We start from the raw sequence: 16,016 nt of genomic DNA, 5'->3' as shown, positions 1-16,016 counted from the left end.
ATTAATAGCCCCAGAACAATGATCAAAACCAGGAAATTAACACAAGGTACAAACCTTATATGAAATTCACTTGTTTTTGTAGTGATGTTCTTTTTCTGTTCCAAGATTTAATCCAGGTTCCCTCACTTGCTTTTAGTTGATATGTCTCCTTAGTCTGGGGAAAAGACTTGTAATAGAGCTGTAAGAGCAGGGAGAAAATTGCTATTGAAGGTTGGAGAAATGGTGTTAGCAGCAGCAAAATGTTTGACAACCCTTGTGGCCAGATATATGGTAAAACACAGAAGATAGAAAGTATACCTAATAAACTTGTGGATTTGGCAACATTCAGGCTGAATGTTCAGAGTGACAGTTGGCTTCTTTTAGGGATGTACAAAGATACACAAGTGATGTATGATGATATCACAAGAGACAGAGATGTGTTAAAAAAGGAAGTATCCCATTTTTATGCAGAGTCTTTTTATGCCAGAAAGTCTCTCAAAGTAAGAAATGGCCTCAAGGGCTTGCCTGTAGAATTGGCCTCAAGGTAAAGATCCTATCAAGACTCGGTGCTAAGACCTCTAAAATATTTAAGATATTGCCCTCATCTAGACAAAAAGTCTTCTAAGAATCTTAAGTGTTGTCCCACAGTAGTTACTTCTACAGGTCCACAGTAGAGAGAGGTTTTTTAAAATTTTTAATTTAAATTTTTAATTTTTTTCAGAGACAGAGTCTCACTATGTTTCCTAGGCTGGTCTCAAACTGCTGGCCTCAAGCAGTCCTCCCACCTTGGCCTCCCAACGTGCTAGGACTACAGGCAGAGAGGTTTGTTTTTGAAAGAATTATAGATGTTGCTTTGTGGGCAAGAAGTGAACTCCAATAAGAGTCACAAAATTTTAAAGAGTTATATGGATAAAATTGCACCAGCTTGGACTAAGGAAGAGACAGTTCAAAATGAAAAACCTTCCAAGTCCCCAACTTCCTACAGGCAGGAAGCAGGGTGAGAGAGTTATTTAACTGTTAAAGGAAGGCAGATTCTTTTTTTTTTATTTGGTGGTGGTAGTAACTTTTATTGAAGCGGCAGTGTACCGCAGCAGTGGTAGTGCTCCTTGCAGAGCAGGGCTAACCCACAAGTGATGTGCCCGGCGTAGCCATTCAAAGCAGTTCTGCACTTATATTTATATCTACTTTATTTTTTGTTTTGTTTTGTTATTATTTTTTATTATACTTTAAGTTCTAGGGTACATGTGCACAACGTGCAGGTTTGTTACATATGTATACATGTGCCGTGTTGGTGTGCTGCACCCATTAACTCGTCATTTACATTAGGTATATCTCCTAATGCTATCCCTCCCCCATCCCCCCACCCCAAGACAGGCCCTGGTGTGTGATGTTCCCTGCCCTGTGTCCAACTGTTCTCATTGTTCAGTTCCCACCTATGAGTGAGAACATGCGGTGTTTGGTTTTCTGTCCTTGTGATAGTTTGCTCAGAATGATGGATTCTAGCTTCATCCATGTCCCTACAAAGGACATGAACTCATCCTTTTTTATGGCTGCATAGTATTCCATGGTGTATATGTGCCACATTTTCTTAATCCAGTCTATCATTGATGGACATTTGGGTTGGTTCCAAGTCTTTGCTGTTGTGAATAGTGCCTCAATAAACATACTTGTGTGTGTGTTTTTATAGTAGCATGATTTATAATCCTTTGGGTATATACCCAGTAATGGGATGGCTGGGTCAAATGGTATTTCTAGTTCTAGATCCTTGAGGAATCACCACACTGTCTTCCACAATAGTTGAACTAGTTTACACTCCCACCAACAGTGTAAAAGTGTTCCTGTTTCTCCACATCTTCTCCAGCACCTGTTGTTGCCTGACTTTTTAATGATCACCATTCTAACTGGTGTGAGATGGTATCTCATTGTGGTTTTCATTTGCATTTCTCTGATGGCTAGTGATGATGAGCATTTTTTCATGAGTCTGTTGGCTGCATAAATGTCTTCTTTTGAAAAGTGTCTGTTCATATAATTTGCCTACTTTTTGATGGGGTTGTTTGATTTTTTCTTGTAAATTTGTTTAAGTTCTTTGTAGATTCTGGATATTAGCCCTTTGTTAGATGGGTAATTGCAAAAATTTTCTCCCATTCTGTAGGTTGTCTGTTCACTCTGATGGTAGTTTCTTTTGCTGTGCAGAAGCTCTTTAGTTTAATTAAATCCCATTTGTCAATTTAGGCTTTTGTTGCCATTGCTTTTGGTGTTTTAGACATGAAGTCCTTGCCCATGCCTATGTCCTGAATGGTATTGCCTAGGTTTTCTTCTAGAGTTTTTATGTCTAACATTTAAGTCTTTAATCCATCTTGAATTAATTTTTGTATAAGGTATAAGGAAAGGATCCAGTTTCAGCTTTCTATATATGGCTAGCCAGTTTTCCCAGCACCATTTATTAAATAGGGAATCCTTTCCCCACTTCTTGTTTTTGTCAGGTTTGTCAAAGATCAGATGGTTGTAGATGGGTTGTGTTATTTCTGAAGCCTCTGTTCAAGGAAGGCAGTTTCTTATGAAAAAGGAAAATTGATTCAGAGGTCCTAGTCTAGACCCCAGAGGGTGGAACTAAGAGCTCGTGAGAGCAATGCATTGGGAAACTATTCTGAGGGAGGCCAACCTAGGTACTAATGGGGAACTTGATCCTCAGAGGACTGGTAACGGTGCTTGGCGGGATTTCAGAATTGCTGTGGACTAATGACTGCCATTTGCCCTCCATTTTCCCCACTTTCAAACAGGCGTGTCTACTGCAGTTATCCTATCACCTTTTCAGTATTGTATGTTGTGTATGTAACTTGTCTTTTAGTTAACAGGTCTCCAGATGAAGAGAAGCTGCATCTGAAATGCCTCATCCACATCTGGGCTAGTATATATTACTAGATCTTGAACTTTAACACTGATGCTATACAGAATAATAGTTTTGGAGAAAGGGAGCGAGTGTATTATGTATGTCATGTGTGTGTGTGTACGCGCGCACACGTGCATATATGTGCATACGTATACTGTTGTAGCTGGAGGATGGATCATGATAGACTAGTCCCCAAATTGACTGGCAACAAGTTCTCTTATCCCAGCCACTACTTCCATCAAAGAGTAGAGTATCTTTCCCTTCCTTTTGAATCTGGGCTGTCCTTGTGACTTGCTTGGTCAAGAAAATAAGGTGGAAGTGACATTCTGGAACTTCTGAACCCAGGATTTAAGAGACCCTGTAGTTTCTGCTGTCTTCCTCTTGGGATCCAAGCACCATGTAAAGAACCCTGGGCTGGACCACTGAATAATGAGCAATCACACCAAGAAAGGAGGCTCCTAACCATTTTTAGCTACTCTAGCTGAGGTCCCAGACATGTGGTAAGCTATCTTGGACACTCCAGGCCCAGCTAAATTCACAGCTGAATAAAGCACATGTCTGACCCTAGCTGATGTCAGAAGGGAGCCAACCTGTCCAGCTGTGCCTTTCCCCAGTTGCAGAATTGTGAGGAAGTAAATGGTGGTAGTTGTTTTGAGCTACTAAGTTTTAAGTGGCCCCCATGGTATCAGTTCAGGTCAGACATGTGCTTTATTCAGCTGTGAGTTTGGCTGGGTCTGGAATGTCCAAGATGGCTTCCCACATGTCTGGGACCTCAGTTAAAGTAGCTAAAATGGTTAGGGACTCCTTTCTTGCTGTGATTGCTCATCATTCAGTGGTCCAGCCCAAACTTCTTTACACAGTGCCTGGGTCCCAAGAGGAAGACAGCAGAAAGTTTTAAGGCAATTTATTATGTAGCAATAGATAATTGAAAACAATTATCCGGCAGGGTGCAGTGGCTCATGCCTGTAATCTCAGCATTTTGGGAGGCAGAGAAGGGCAGATCCCTTAAGACCAAGAGTTCAAGACCAGTCTGGCCAACATGGCGAAACCCCGTCTCTACTAAAAAAAACAAAAAATTAGCCAGGCATGGTGGTGCATGCCTGTCATCCCAGCTACTCGAGAGGCTGAGGTAGGACAACCGCTTGAACACCTTGTGAGGCAGAGGTTGCAGTGAGCTGAGATTGTGCTATTGCACTCCAGCCTGGGCAACAGAGCGAGACTCTGTCTCAAAAACAAAACAAAATAATTATAAAATATCAGGGTATTTTCCATTGCTTTACCTTTACTTTATGGGCTGGGAAGAGGTTGTAACAACGTCAGCCATAGAAGTCAAGTTTTCAATGCAGACTAAATTCCATGACGGTGAACACTATATGCCATAGTAGTCACTGCTCTGTCCATAGAGCTTAGAACAGTACTGCCACTTAATAGGCTCCCAAATATTTATTGATTGAATCATTAAATAAATGAATTGGGATAAGATCCCCTACCCTCAAGAGGATGCACAGAAAAAGATTCTGGAGTGTGGAGTCTTGATAAGGGAAAAGAAGGAAAGAAAAAGCAGATAAGCTGTAAGTCTGCCTTTTTTCATGCTCCAGGGCTGTTTGTCCCATGCATTTTCTCTTTGAAAAAGGTGCTGGTTTTTTGTGATGCCTCAGAGGCCAGAAGGATGTTTTGCAGGGGAAAATTGTAGGAGTCAGGCAGAGCTGGGTCTTGGCTCCTTCTCAATGTCCCTCTACCTAGACAAATTCAGGCTATTCTGCAGAGGTTGCAGTGAGCCGAGATCATGTCACTGCACTCCAGTCTGAGGAACAGAGGGAGACTCCATCTCAAAAAAAAAAAAAAAAAAAATTCGGGTTATTCTGTGAAGCACCTGGTAGGTGTCCCAATATTTGCTGGTATATGGGAATTACCTCTTTCTATTATTGGGAGGTCTAAAAAAAAAAACTAAAAAATGTGTTCCATATGGCTAGAGTTAGTATTAAGGGAAACAACTGGTAGCCAGTGTTAGCTTGGAGACTAACATAGTCAAAGCTGTCTTGTCATGTTAGGTCTTTTTTATTTGTATTGCTCCATGGTCCAAGACAAAATTTCAGAATGCCACTTGGACACAGTGAGTACCTGGTCTGCTCTGTGGTTCTCAGGAGCAACCAACTCAACCCTTATTTCTCTGAGAATGATGATTTCATACAGCACATCTCTCTACCAAGATGTGAAAGATGACACCGTGGCATCTGAAATAGCTTCAGGAGAGATTTGGGACATGGGAAGCTTGTAGACAATAATGGAAAATTCTCTTTTAGAATATAGTTACTTGTATGACCCACAGTAGTGCCTTTTGGAGAATGTCTTAAAATTATCTGTAATGAAAGAACAATAATGTTTGTTATTAGGATAAATGAAATAAGGGAAAAACCTCAGACTCTTGGAAGAATGGATTTAAATTCAATCCAATGATTATATTTTTATGTTCTGTATTATTTAGAAAACAGTAGTTAAACAGACAGAGATAGAAAAGATGGTTTAAAAATTAAAGCTACTGAGTTAGATCCCTTTTTGAAAGGCCAGTGTATGGGAGATGAGAAAGGCACTCATAGCGATCAGAGTGTTTACACAAAAGACATCTTAGCAGAGGACCTACAAAGAGCACATCAAGTATTTATATCATCCACATCAAGTTGCTGGTCATTTCGCTTATCAAAGAAAATAAGAAAGAAATTTTCTTTGGACATCATTTTGATGTAGTAACAATAGAGTTTTGGAATCAGCTGTTAGAAACGATAATTAAAGCTGGTTTATCATGCTCACGAATCAACTACAGTCACCCTGAAGCTTTATATAATTCTCCCTTTATTATAAACTTCTACTTCTCCCTATGGTATTCTGGTTCCGCAGACAGGTAAAGAACTAAGTGCGGCCGGGCACAGTGGCTCACGCCTGTAATCCCAGCACTTTGGGAGGCTGAGGCGGGCGGATTACGAGGTCAGGAGATCGAAACCATCCTGACCGACATGGTGAAACCCTGCCTCTACTAAAGTACAAAAAATTAGCCGGGCGTGGTGGTGTGTGCCTGTAGTCCCAGCTACTCGGGAGGCTGAGGCAGGGGAATTGCTTGAACCCGGGAGGTGGAGGTTGCAGTGAGCCGAGATCATGCCACTGCACTCCAGCCTACAAGACTCCATCTCAAAAAAAAAAAAAAAAAAAAGAAGAAGTGCTTGGAGACCAGTGTATTGTAATATCTGTACAGCCAAGCAGGTATTTTCAATTGAACTTTTAAAAAGTACTATTTTTGAAACTTTGTTTACTTTAGATAGGGCCAGCCATTTGGGTAGAAAGGTACAGAAAAACAAAAAATTGGAAAAGGATGCATCAGTAGTATTTCTTTCAGAAACAACACTAGGAACAGAAGGAGGATTTTATTCAGCAACTCCTAATAACCACCTGATGTTGCTGTCGGGCTGGCCAAATATCTGCCAACATTGATGATCCTTTCATTCACCACTAGAGAGAAGTAGAGGGACCTGATGTTTAGAGAAGCAGCAAAACCCATTTCCCATTTTCCTTCTTCAGCCAGATGGAAGTACTTGGAGGCTGGTCTCATATTCCAGCACTTTAGTGCTGGTGATGCAGATCCTCTCTGCTCCAGAGTAACTCTGTGCCATGGAATCCAAGAGGATCCTGTCGCACCAGGGACAGGAATGCACCCTTGTTTCATTTTCTTCCCTGAAAGCGGAGTTCAGAGGTTCTCAGATACGAGACTAATTGTCACTTAAGGTAGGCTCCAGGGGAGGAGCAGAGTAGGGCAGTGCTAATAACAGTGACTCCGGGGACAAGATCAGCAACCTGAGAAACAAATGTGAGACATTTTACCCCTCTTTAATCTACTCCCCTTTTAAAGGTTCATCTTCATTCCCCCTTTTTCTACCACGCAGTAATTGATAATTAAACACAGCTCTGGTTTTTACCATGCAATCTAGTAGAACACCTAGGCATCAGGAGCTCCTTATCCTTGGTTATTTATAAAATAATGAAATCTGTAGTTCACCCTAGGCTATGTGGACAGTATCTGCATCTCTGGAAACCAACTGGAGGCCTGCCTTTTATTCTTTTCCGGTTGCTTTCCATTTCCTTTTCCACTGTGGTCCTTGCCTTTCCCAAGCTGACCAGAACTATGCACAAAACCAGCCTTCAATAAATATCAACACTGAAGCTTCAGCAGGTTGTTAACTCCTGTAGAGCTATCTTAAATGCTGTATATAAGTGCAAAGTTTTACGGCGCCTCAGAGATCTCTAAGAACACTGTAAATATCCCAGGTTTAATTAGTAGTCCCGGAGTTAGGTAATGGCCTGTGGCTTTCTGCGCTAGGTCTCTTGGGGTTTCCAGTCTTCACAGGTTGCCTGCAACTATGATGTGCACATATACAGTCCTCTTTCTCAAATACGGCATAAATCCTCTTTAGACTTTCCTAGGCACTTACAATTATTGAACACACATGCAGATTGATTCTCATTCTCTCAAAGTTTGAAAAACAACTCAGTGCTTCAACCTAGGTCTCGTTAGATATTTTTTCACTCAAATTGTGGTCTGGAGTTCTACTTCCTAAGGGAAATGAAAAAACAATAAATTCCCAGACTGGTGTTGATGCTCATTCTCTTTAAGCGGGACGACTATTTGCTTTGTAGATCCTTGACGGGTGCGGTGCGGGGTAGAAGGAGCGCGATCCAACTCTCTGCATTTCTGAATTAGCTCTCTCACGGCGACAGGTCTGCCCAGTCGGGGTTGTAAGCGGACTTGACAGGTTTGTTCTGGGCTGACGGCCATTGACGAGGTTCTCAGACCAGATAAGTCACTTGGCTGAGTCTACAGTAGGTGGGGCGCGCTCACCAGCTCAGGGGTAGTGACTGGACGTTTGTTGCAACATCAGAGAATGCAAGCTCTGGGCTGCAGCAGGAGATAACCCCCAAGCACAGAACTAAAAGGGTTCACCCTAAGGGGCAGGGCATCAGCGAGGGAGAGGCCCGAGACCCCTAGCGCCCAGATCCTTTTCCCACGTTTGGGAAGGCGCAGTATAGGTCGATCTAGAGCTAGGAGTCTCAGGTCTCCGTCCTTGGCTTGCTCTTAGGATAGCAGGCGAGGAATGGGACCAGCTTGGGGACTCTCTCCCCGCGTTCTGTAAGAATCGGCGGCAGCCAGCAGGCGGGGAGGCGGGGGCACGTGTTTGGATGTGGGTGCTTGTGTAACCAGCTCCCCAAGCGCCAGCCCCGACAGCGCTCCTTCGGGAGGCTGGTCCGAGTCCCTGTTTCCGCCGCGGCGCGGGAAGGGCTGGGGTTCTGCAGCCTGCACCAGGCGAGAACACCCCGAGCAAAAGAAGAGTACTTGCCTCTGGAGCTATCACTGGGGAGTGGGAATTTGGAAAGTTCCCCAACTAGGAACACACGTGACCTCCTTCGGAAAGTAGTTCCGACTGTGGCCCGTGTATCCTTCCACCCCCTTTTGAACCCTCCTAGGTCTCCTTGCCCCGCCCACTCGCTGGGCTGCAGCTTCCTACCGTTCCGTACTTTCCACTCAACCTGGTAACCCCGAACGTGCATGGTCTGGCCGGGGCGCGTGGAGCCTGGCCCCGGGCGATCCATCCCGCCGGGTTTTCACGGAGGCCAAGGGGGGGCGGGGCTAGGTGGTCTCTAAGAACCGAGCTTGAGTCCGACGCGGCGAACCGACTTGGAGCCCGAGGGGGAGAGATGCTCTAGTCTCCTAGGGGCACCGGAGCGGGCGCAGGAGAGGGCTGCGGGGTGCGTCCTACTCACGGGGATCCTCTTTCAGTTCATTTAGATAGGTGTCCTTTGGGCTCTGGAAATTCAACGGCGATGTGTTCACGTTCAGCACGCTCGGCTGAGAGCTTTCATTTTTAGGGCAAACAAGCCGAGTTACCGGGGAAGCGAGAGGTGGGGCGCTACAAGGGAGCCGGATGAGGTGATGCACGCTGGAAACACAATAGCAGGTTGCTCTTTGTGCTAAGACTGACATCCTGAGGACACAGGGTTGGGGAAAGGAGGAATCTCTAGGCAAAGGCTGCTACAGTCAAATCTCTGCGAACGACTGTGATCGACAGCGATGCAAAAGAGCGAATGCAGTCCACGCCGCGGAAATCCAGGGGCAGAGGCAGGGGGGAGGGTATTCCCCTTGCAAGGACCGTCCCTGCATTTCCCTGTATACTGACCAGCGTGGTCACCTGGTCCTTTCCACCTGTGCACAGGTAACCTGAGACTCGAGTCAGTGACACTGCTCAACGCACCCATCTCAGCTTTCATCATCAGTCCTCCACCCCCGCCCCGCAACAGCCTACCCTGCCTCCGGCTGGGTTTCTGGACAGAGGCCGAGGCTTAGCTCGTTATCCTCGCCTCGCGCTGCTGCAAAAGCAGCCGCGGCAAGTGCAGTTGCAGGCTGGCGGCTCGGAACCGGCCCGAGCGAGCTCTAGGCAGCCACACTGGGCATGCTCAGTAGAGCCTACGGCTTGGGGGCTTTGCGCTCGCACCCGGAGCTACCGCTCCTGCCCCCGCCTACCGCCCCCTGCCCTGCCCTCCCCTCGCCCGGCACGGTCCAGTCCGCCTCTCGTTCGGCTCCCGCCTCCCCTCGGTCTCCCGAGGAGCCCGGGCTCCCGGCGCGGCGGCGGAGGGGGCGGGCAGGCCGGCGGGCGGTGATGTGGCGGGACTCTTTATGCACTGCGGCAGGATACGCGCTCGGGCGCCGGGACGCGGCTGCGCTCAGTTCTCTCCTCTCGGAAGCTGCAGCCATGATGGAAGTTTGAGAGTTGAGCCGCTGTGAGGCGAGGCCGGGCTCAGGCGAGGGAGATGAGAGACGGCGGCGGCCGCGGCCCGGAGCCCCTCTCAGCGCCTGTGAGCAGCCGCGGGGGCAGCGCCCTCGGGGAGCCGGCCGGCCTGCGGCGGCGGCAGCGGCGGCGTTTCTCGCCTCCTCTTCGTCTTTTCTAACCGTGCAGCCGCTTCCTCGGCTTCTCCTGAAGGGGAAGGTGGAAGCCGTGGGCTCGGGCGGGAGCCGGCTGAGGCGCGGCGGCGGCGGCGGCACCTCCCGCTCCTGGAGCGGGGGGGAGAAGCGGCGGCGGCCGCGGCGGCCGCGGCGGCTGCAGCTCCAGGGAGGGGGTCTGAGTCGCCTGTCACCATTTCCAGGGCTGGGAACGCCGGAGAGTTGGTCTCTCCCCTTCTACTGCCTCCAACACGGCGGCGGCGGCGGCGGCACATCCAGGGACCCGGGCCGGTTTTAAACCTCCCCTCCGCCGCCGCCGCACCCCCCGTGGCCCGGGCTCCGGAGGCCGCCGGAGGAGGCAGCCGTTCCGAGGATTATTCGTCTTCTCCCCATTCCGCTGCCGCTGCTGCCAGGCCTCTGGCTGCTGAGGAGAAGCAGGCCCAGTCGCTGCAACCATCCAGCAGCCGCCGCAGCAGCCATTACCCGGCTGCGGTCCAGAGCCAAGCGGCGGCAGAGCGAGGGGCATCAGCTACCGCCAAGTCCAGAGCCATTTCCATCCTGCAGAAGAAGCCGCGCCACCAGCAGCTTCTGCCATCTCTCTCCTCCTTTTTCTTCAGCCACAGGCTCCCAGACATGACAGCCATCATCAAAGAGATCGTTAGCAGAAACAAAAGGAGATATCAAGAGGATGGATTCGACTTAGACTTGACCTGTATCCATTTCTGCGGCTGCTCCTCTTTGCCTTTCTGTCACTCTCTTAGAACGTGGGAGTAGACGGATGCGAAAATGTCCCTAGTTTGGGCGACTATAACATTTAACCCTGGTCGGGTTGCTAGGTCATATATTTTGTGTTTCTTTTCTTGTATTCAACCTAGGGTGTGTTCGGCTAGACGGAACTCTTGCCTGGTTGCAAGTATCGAGGCACCGATTGCTTGCTTAGGCTGTCTATACGGTCTCTTCCTGAGGGCTATTGTCCGTTAATACAGAATACAGTATGCTGTTAGTGGATTAGAGAGCTCGGTAATCCGGTCTCCTAAATGAACAAAAAAGTAGACGCTTTGAGGTTGAGCATATTTCGATTAAATCTTGGCTTAGGCCCTAGATCAAGGGTTTAGATCAGAATAAAATGAAAATTAGTGTTGCACGTATGCATATTGCATCAGAATCTTGCAGTGATTGTTTTAGTTTCCTGGGTTGCATTGATAGATTCTTTTAAAATATGACTGATTTGCATAACTTTAGAAGCAGAATAATTTTCAGTATATATGGTGCACATTGAGTGCAAAAAGTTTTGTTAATGTTTTACACTTAAGTTACAACTTTGGACTGTATTTAGAAGTTTTGTAGTTTGAAATCAATAGTGCCATAATATACCTTATAAGGCGTTCTTACTAGATCTTTGTTATATTTACCTTTTTCTCTCCCTATGGGATGATGTAGGATAGGGCTTGAAATTTGCACTTCAGTAGCGTTTAATGTTCAGTGCTCTTGTCATAAACATGGAATGGATATTGAGTAGTTTTTGATCCCAGGTGACAATGTGTAGGTTCAAGGGTATTGTGTGTGGCAAGTGAAGATTGCAAAGATAAAACTTCAGTTCATGCTTGAAATTTAAGTATTGTGATGCCAGAATTGCTGCTCACCGTTTTTAGATTTCAGGTTCTCTGACATCTTTTGGTATTGTTAATTTCACTGATTTGTGTAGAATGTCAAGTGAATTTTACCAGCTAATATCCAGAAATGCTGGCAAGAGAAGTTTACTCCAGCTTTAGATTGTAGGTATGTTAGCTTTTTCCATACAGTGTATTAAATTTACTGAGTCAGCTTGTTGAATAAGACAGAAACCCAAGAATTTTAACAGTGTATAGCTTTAGTTGTCTAAAAGTTAGGCCTTCGGGCTTCAAAAGTTAGTGGTCATCGAAAAGCATGAATCTTTGCAGTTTCAGGTACAACAGACTGGTTTTGATTAGGGATGGGGATGGGGCCCTCATTTTGCAGAATGGAAACTATTGACAGGAATTGAGAGCTATTGGTAGGCCAGTGTATAAGGTATGTGAAAACAGAAGTTATTGGTCTGAAGTGACTGAAGCATTTAGGCTCTATCAAGGCCTAAAATTTGGTAATATGAGTTTGGTAATGCGAATTGTGGCAGTGGACAATATTTAGTTAAAATTATGTAATTGCATAAGTACTAGCAGAGTATTTTTAATAAAAATTATTTCTTAGCAAGTATCAGTTGCATTTTGTCTAAAGGTAGCGTGACACTGCAGTGTCTATATGTCCTGCTAAAAATTGTGGGGAAGATATTTTTTTAAGACAACGTTTATATCGGGAGAGGTTTTATTCCCTTGGATTATGTTAGCTGCATATACATGTGCACAGTTAATTTTGCCCAAGTTTTTGTTTTGAAATGAATATAAAACTTACTGAAGAAGTAGCCTCCCAAAATTTAGTTTTCTGTTAAGTCAGTAATATTATTTTAAAACAGTATTTGCAAATTTTGAAGTTGGCATTAATTGAAAATGTTACTAAGGCTAAACTGGAAGATAAAAATGTTACTAAGGCTAAACCCGCTTTCCCAGAAGATAATTATGGAAAAAATTCTTTTGTGACTTCCAAAGCAGTCTACTATTAGCATGAATTACAGTCATCCAAATATATAGGAACAAAAAATTAAATGTTTATGTAACTTTGAAAAAAAAGCCTCTGAAGAAAATAATTGAATGCTGTCTGGGAGACAGATTTCTTTCAGCACTTAAAGTACATACACACTACTTTTACTTTTCCCACTTTATTTAAAATTGTCAGGGTTATTAAGACCTTAAAATTATTCTACCAGGTTTTTACATGTGAGCTGTGATGTGACTGGCATTTCCTTTGATTTCAGAGTATGTGGGTCTCTACACATGAAATTTATGTGACTTAAAACTTTCTCTAAAATTGTACTTTTAGTTATGCATAGAAAGCAGTATCAAATATTGTGTCAAATGACTAATAACACTTGATTTCTAGAGTTGTGGTTTTATTGAGCCAAAAGTTGGTATGAAAAAAAGTCGGTGAGGAAAGTCAATGAAGTGCTTGCTTTTTTGATAATTGCACTCCCAATAATTTTGATATTCCAACGTACTTGGTTTGCTTGTTTTTCTGTTTATGGGGGTGGGAAGGCATTAAAATGGTCATTGAGGACTTTGTCTTTGGCATGCTGTAGTATTTATTTCGGCAGCTAACCTGTGAAAAAAATTCCTTTATGAAAGTAGTGATTGGAGTATTTTTATCTGGTAAAGAAAGATTAATAATGAAGCCATTTCTCCGAGGAAAACTGAGGACAATAATTCAGTTTTAAAATATCGCAAAATTAAATTATTCTAAATATTTGTTAGTAGGGTTATATATTAATATTAGTCTGAAATATAGTGCTGAATTTGAGACTATAGAAAAATAGTGTATTTGGGGTATGTGGAAACTTTAGGCTTCTGTTGTATTTTTATTGTTTGGTAGATTTGCCTCTTTTCAAATAAATCTTCACAGGGAATACTTTTAACTTCTAGAGAGTACAGTGACTATTGAAGTTACCTAAATTACCTCAAGGTAAGTGATTACTGAAATTAATCATGAGGGTTTTAAAAAATATTCTATTCACAATATTTATTTTACATTGTTTTGTATCTGCTAAGTTATATTTCCTGAAAAACGTGACTGTACCACCTAATTGCTATATGATAACTTACAAACTTCATTTTTCATAGTGCTTATTCAAGAGTAAAGCACAACTGAAAGGAGTAATGTACAGTTTATGTGAGGAAAAAGGAATTTTATTGCTGCCAGTGTAAAAGTTTGCACAGCAGTATAGTCATCAATGCAGATTTACATTGCTTATAATATACTAAGTAAATACTAAATGATTAAAGATAATAAAATATGGTGAGGTATAACCACCTTCATTTTAAACTTAGTTTTAGAAGATAGTAAAGTTCCTTTAGTACCTTTTTAGAATTTTATTTTTAATAACATGGGGAAAGCAAATGGTGATATTTTAATTTTTGTATGAAACTGTATCTGCTTTCTCATAACCACATAAAATATATAAACTATTTAGTGTTACGAAATGGCTTACTTTTTGGAAGTGAAGAAGTCTTCAGTTCTTATTTTCTAGTGTTATTTTGAAATTTGCCTCCATTTGCTGTTTGTTCATTTGGTGATAGCGCAACACTTAAAAAAATATTTTAAGCTACTTCTGAAGTAATCACTTAAGTGACTTAATGGAGGAGTATTATGGGAAATTCAGTTCACAAAGTTTTAACATTAATTCACTTGAAGTAAACGTTTATTTTTAAATTTTCATCTCAATCTTTTTGGTAAGACAAAAGCTTAGGAAATCAATTTTATTATTGATATTGTGTGTGACTTCAGAGTTTGTAAAGAGAATTGTAAAAGTGTTGCATGCATATGACAATTTTCTGCTTAATTGAAATGTGAGGTCTCTGCTATACTACAAGGATTTAGCTTCCAGAAAATGTGATATTAACATAGCTTAAGAAATGTATTTTTTTTTTTTTTCTGTAGAAACCATTGGGTTAAACAAACATTTCTGAAGTTTTATTACATAGAATCCATTAGTTCTTACTCTTGTTACTTTTTTCTTCATTTTTTCTGTTAAACTTGATTTTCAAAGTCAGCACTGAAGAATTCATCTCGTGGCCCAAATTCATTAAGAAAAGATGTTAGGATTTGTTTTGAAGATAGTGACTTAGGAAATTTGTGAGATTGGGGTAGTCAGTTCTGTTTTACAATTGCTTTCTATCTGGTAGCTTTGAAATTAATGCAGTTGCTATCAGAAAGAATAATGTTGAGGTTAGACTGACCTTAGATTGGTAAGGATTTGCTGAGCAAACTGATAACTGTAAGTCTTTTATAGGGTGTATTACCGCCACATATACATTGTTCCGTAGGTGGTTAAAAGTATATTGGTCTGTGTTTGATGATTCTCTTTGTACATATTGAATATATGCATTCACTAATGTAAAATACTTTCATTTGTCAAGAAAGGTGAAATTAGTATATTGTACTTGACTCTTCACCTTTCCCCTAGTTTTTTGAATTTTTTCATTGGTTGCAGAGGAAGTATTAGCAATTTCATTCTTCTAAAATAATTTGCACTGGATTAAATAAGTATTGGCAATTATTAATAGAAGAATAACATAATTTAGGGGTGAATTAATTTTAGTTGGGAAGTTTTAGTTATGTATAGTTAAGGTAGACTCTTCATTTGCAACAGTTGACATTAGGACATGTGTGGACATCTTCAAGGCATTACTTTTTGGCAGTGTTCAGAATTTTTTATTTTTATTTTTATTTTTTTTTTGAGATGGAATCTTACTCTATTGCCCAGGCTGGTATGCAGTGGCGGGATCTCGGCTCACTGGAACCTCTGCCTCCCAGGTTCAGGTGATTCTCCTGCCTGAGCCTCGCAAGCAGCTGGGATTACAGGTGCATGCCACCATGCCCAGCTAGTTTTTGTACTTTTAGTGGAGATGGGGTTTCACCACCTTGGCCAGGCTGGTCTCGAACTCCTGATCTCAAGTGATCTGCCTGCCTCAGCCTCCCAAAGTGTTGTGATTACAGGCGTGAGCCATTGTGCCCGGCCAGTGTTGAGAATATTTAGAGATGGATATTGTAGCTGTATCTGCCATCAAAGGAATTTTCTTGATCTCCACATAGTGTAAAAAAGAAGACTGTTTATGCATTATATTTTAAGTAATTATACAAATAATTATTATTAGTACTTATCACTTTGAATATGAACAGTGAATCTAACAAGTATTTGAATTCTGTGTGTGTGTGTATATATGTGTATACAAAGTTAGGAAACCTTTTATCTTAATATTTATTAAAAATAAATTTTCGTTTCTTTAAAGAAAAGATTACCTTGGATTGTTCTAAAATTGTTCTGTAATTTTTAAATATGGTCAGATCTATTTTAAATTACATTAAAATATTGAGTATTACATTTATCTATACTTTTAAGCATATACATTGTTTCATTGTAGATTTTAGGGAGGCAGTGTGGGCTCTGGAGCCAGGCTGCTTGTTTTGTAATCCTGGATCTTCCATTTAGTAGCTGGATGACTTTGAGTAAGTTATTTAGATTTTCTCAATCTATTTTATCTG

At 42.7% G+C, this 16,016-nt stretch overlaps 2 protein-coding genes across 3 annotated transcripts in view; one reads left to right on the top strand and one right to left on the bottom strand.

Moving 5' to 3' along the window:
- Positions 1 to 1,353: 1,353 nt before the first annotated feature.
- On the bottom strand, positions 1,354 to 8,503 carry LOC105480899 (killin, p53 regulated DNA replication inhibitor). The gene has a single exon (XM_071069544.1). It carries the CDS (start codon positions 8,501 to 8,503, stop codon positions 7,964 to 7,966), a length of 540 nt encoding a protein of 179 aa, XP_070925645.1. The 3' UTR covers positions 1,354 to 7,963.
- A 1,063-nt stretch (positions 8,504 to 9,566) lies between these two features.
- LOC105480917 (phosphatase and tensin homolog) overlaps positions 9,567 to 16,016 on the top strand; it is a 104,820-nt gene continuing 98,370 nt past the window's right edge. Inside the window, exon 1 of one of the 2 annotated variants that reach the window (XM_011740112.3) lies at positions 9,567 to 10,560. In XM_011740112.3, coding sequence (XP_011738414.1) covers positions 10,482 to 10,560 — 79 coding nt within the window. In that variant the 5' untranslated portion in view covers positions 9,567 to 10,481. The remainder of the gene's footprint in view (positions 10,561 to 16,016) is intronic. The other variant, XM_071069542.1, reaches the window with a different exon arrangement.

This window comes from Macaca nemestrina, chromosome 9 (assembly GCF_043159975.1).
Source record: "Macaca nemestrina isolate mMacNem1 chromosome 9, mMacNem.hap1, whole genome shotgun sequence".
Taxonomy (NCBI): domain Eukaryota; kingdom Metazoa; phylum Chordata; class Mammalia; order Primates; family Cercopithecidae; genus Macaca; species Macaca nemestrina.
This window is presented reverse-complemented; position numbering and strand designations above follow the sequence as displayed.

What these genes read in the sequence shown, in the direction of transcription:
- LOC105480899 (XM_071069544.1), bottom strand. Translation starts at nt 8,503, where the DNA reads ATGGATCGCCCGGGGCCAGGCTCCACGCGCCCCGGCCAGACCATGCAC.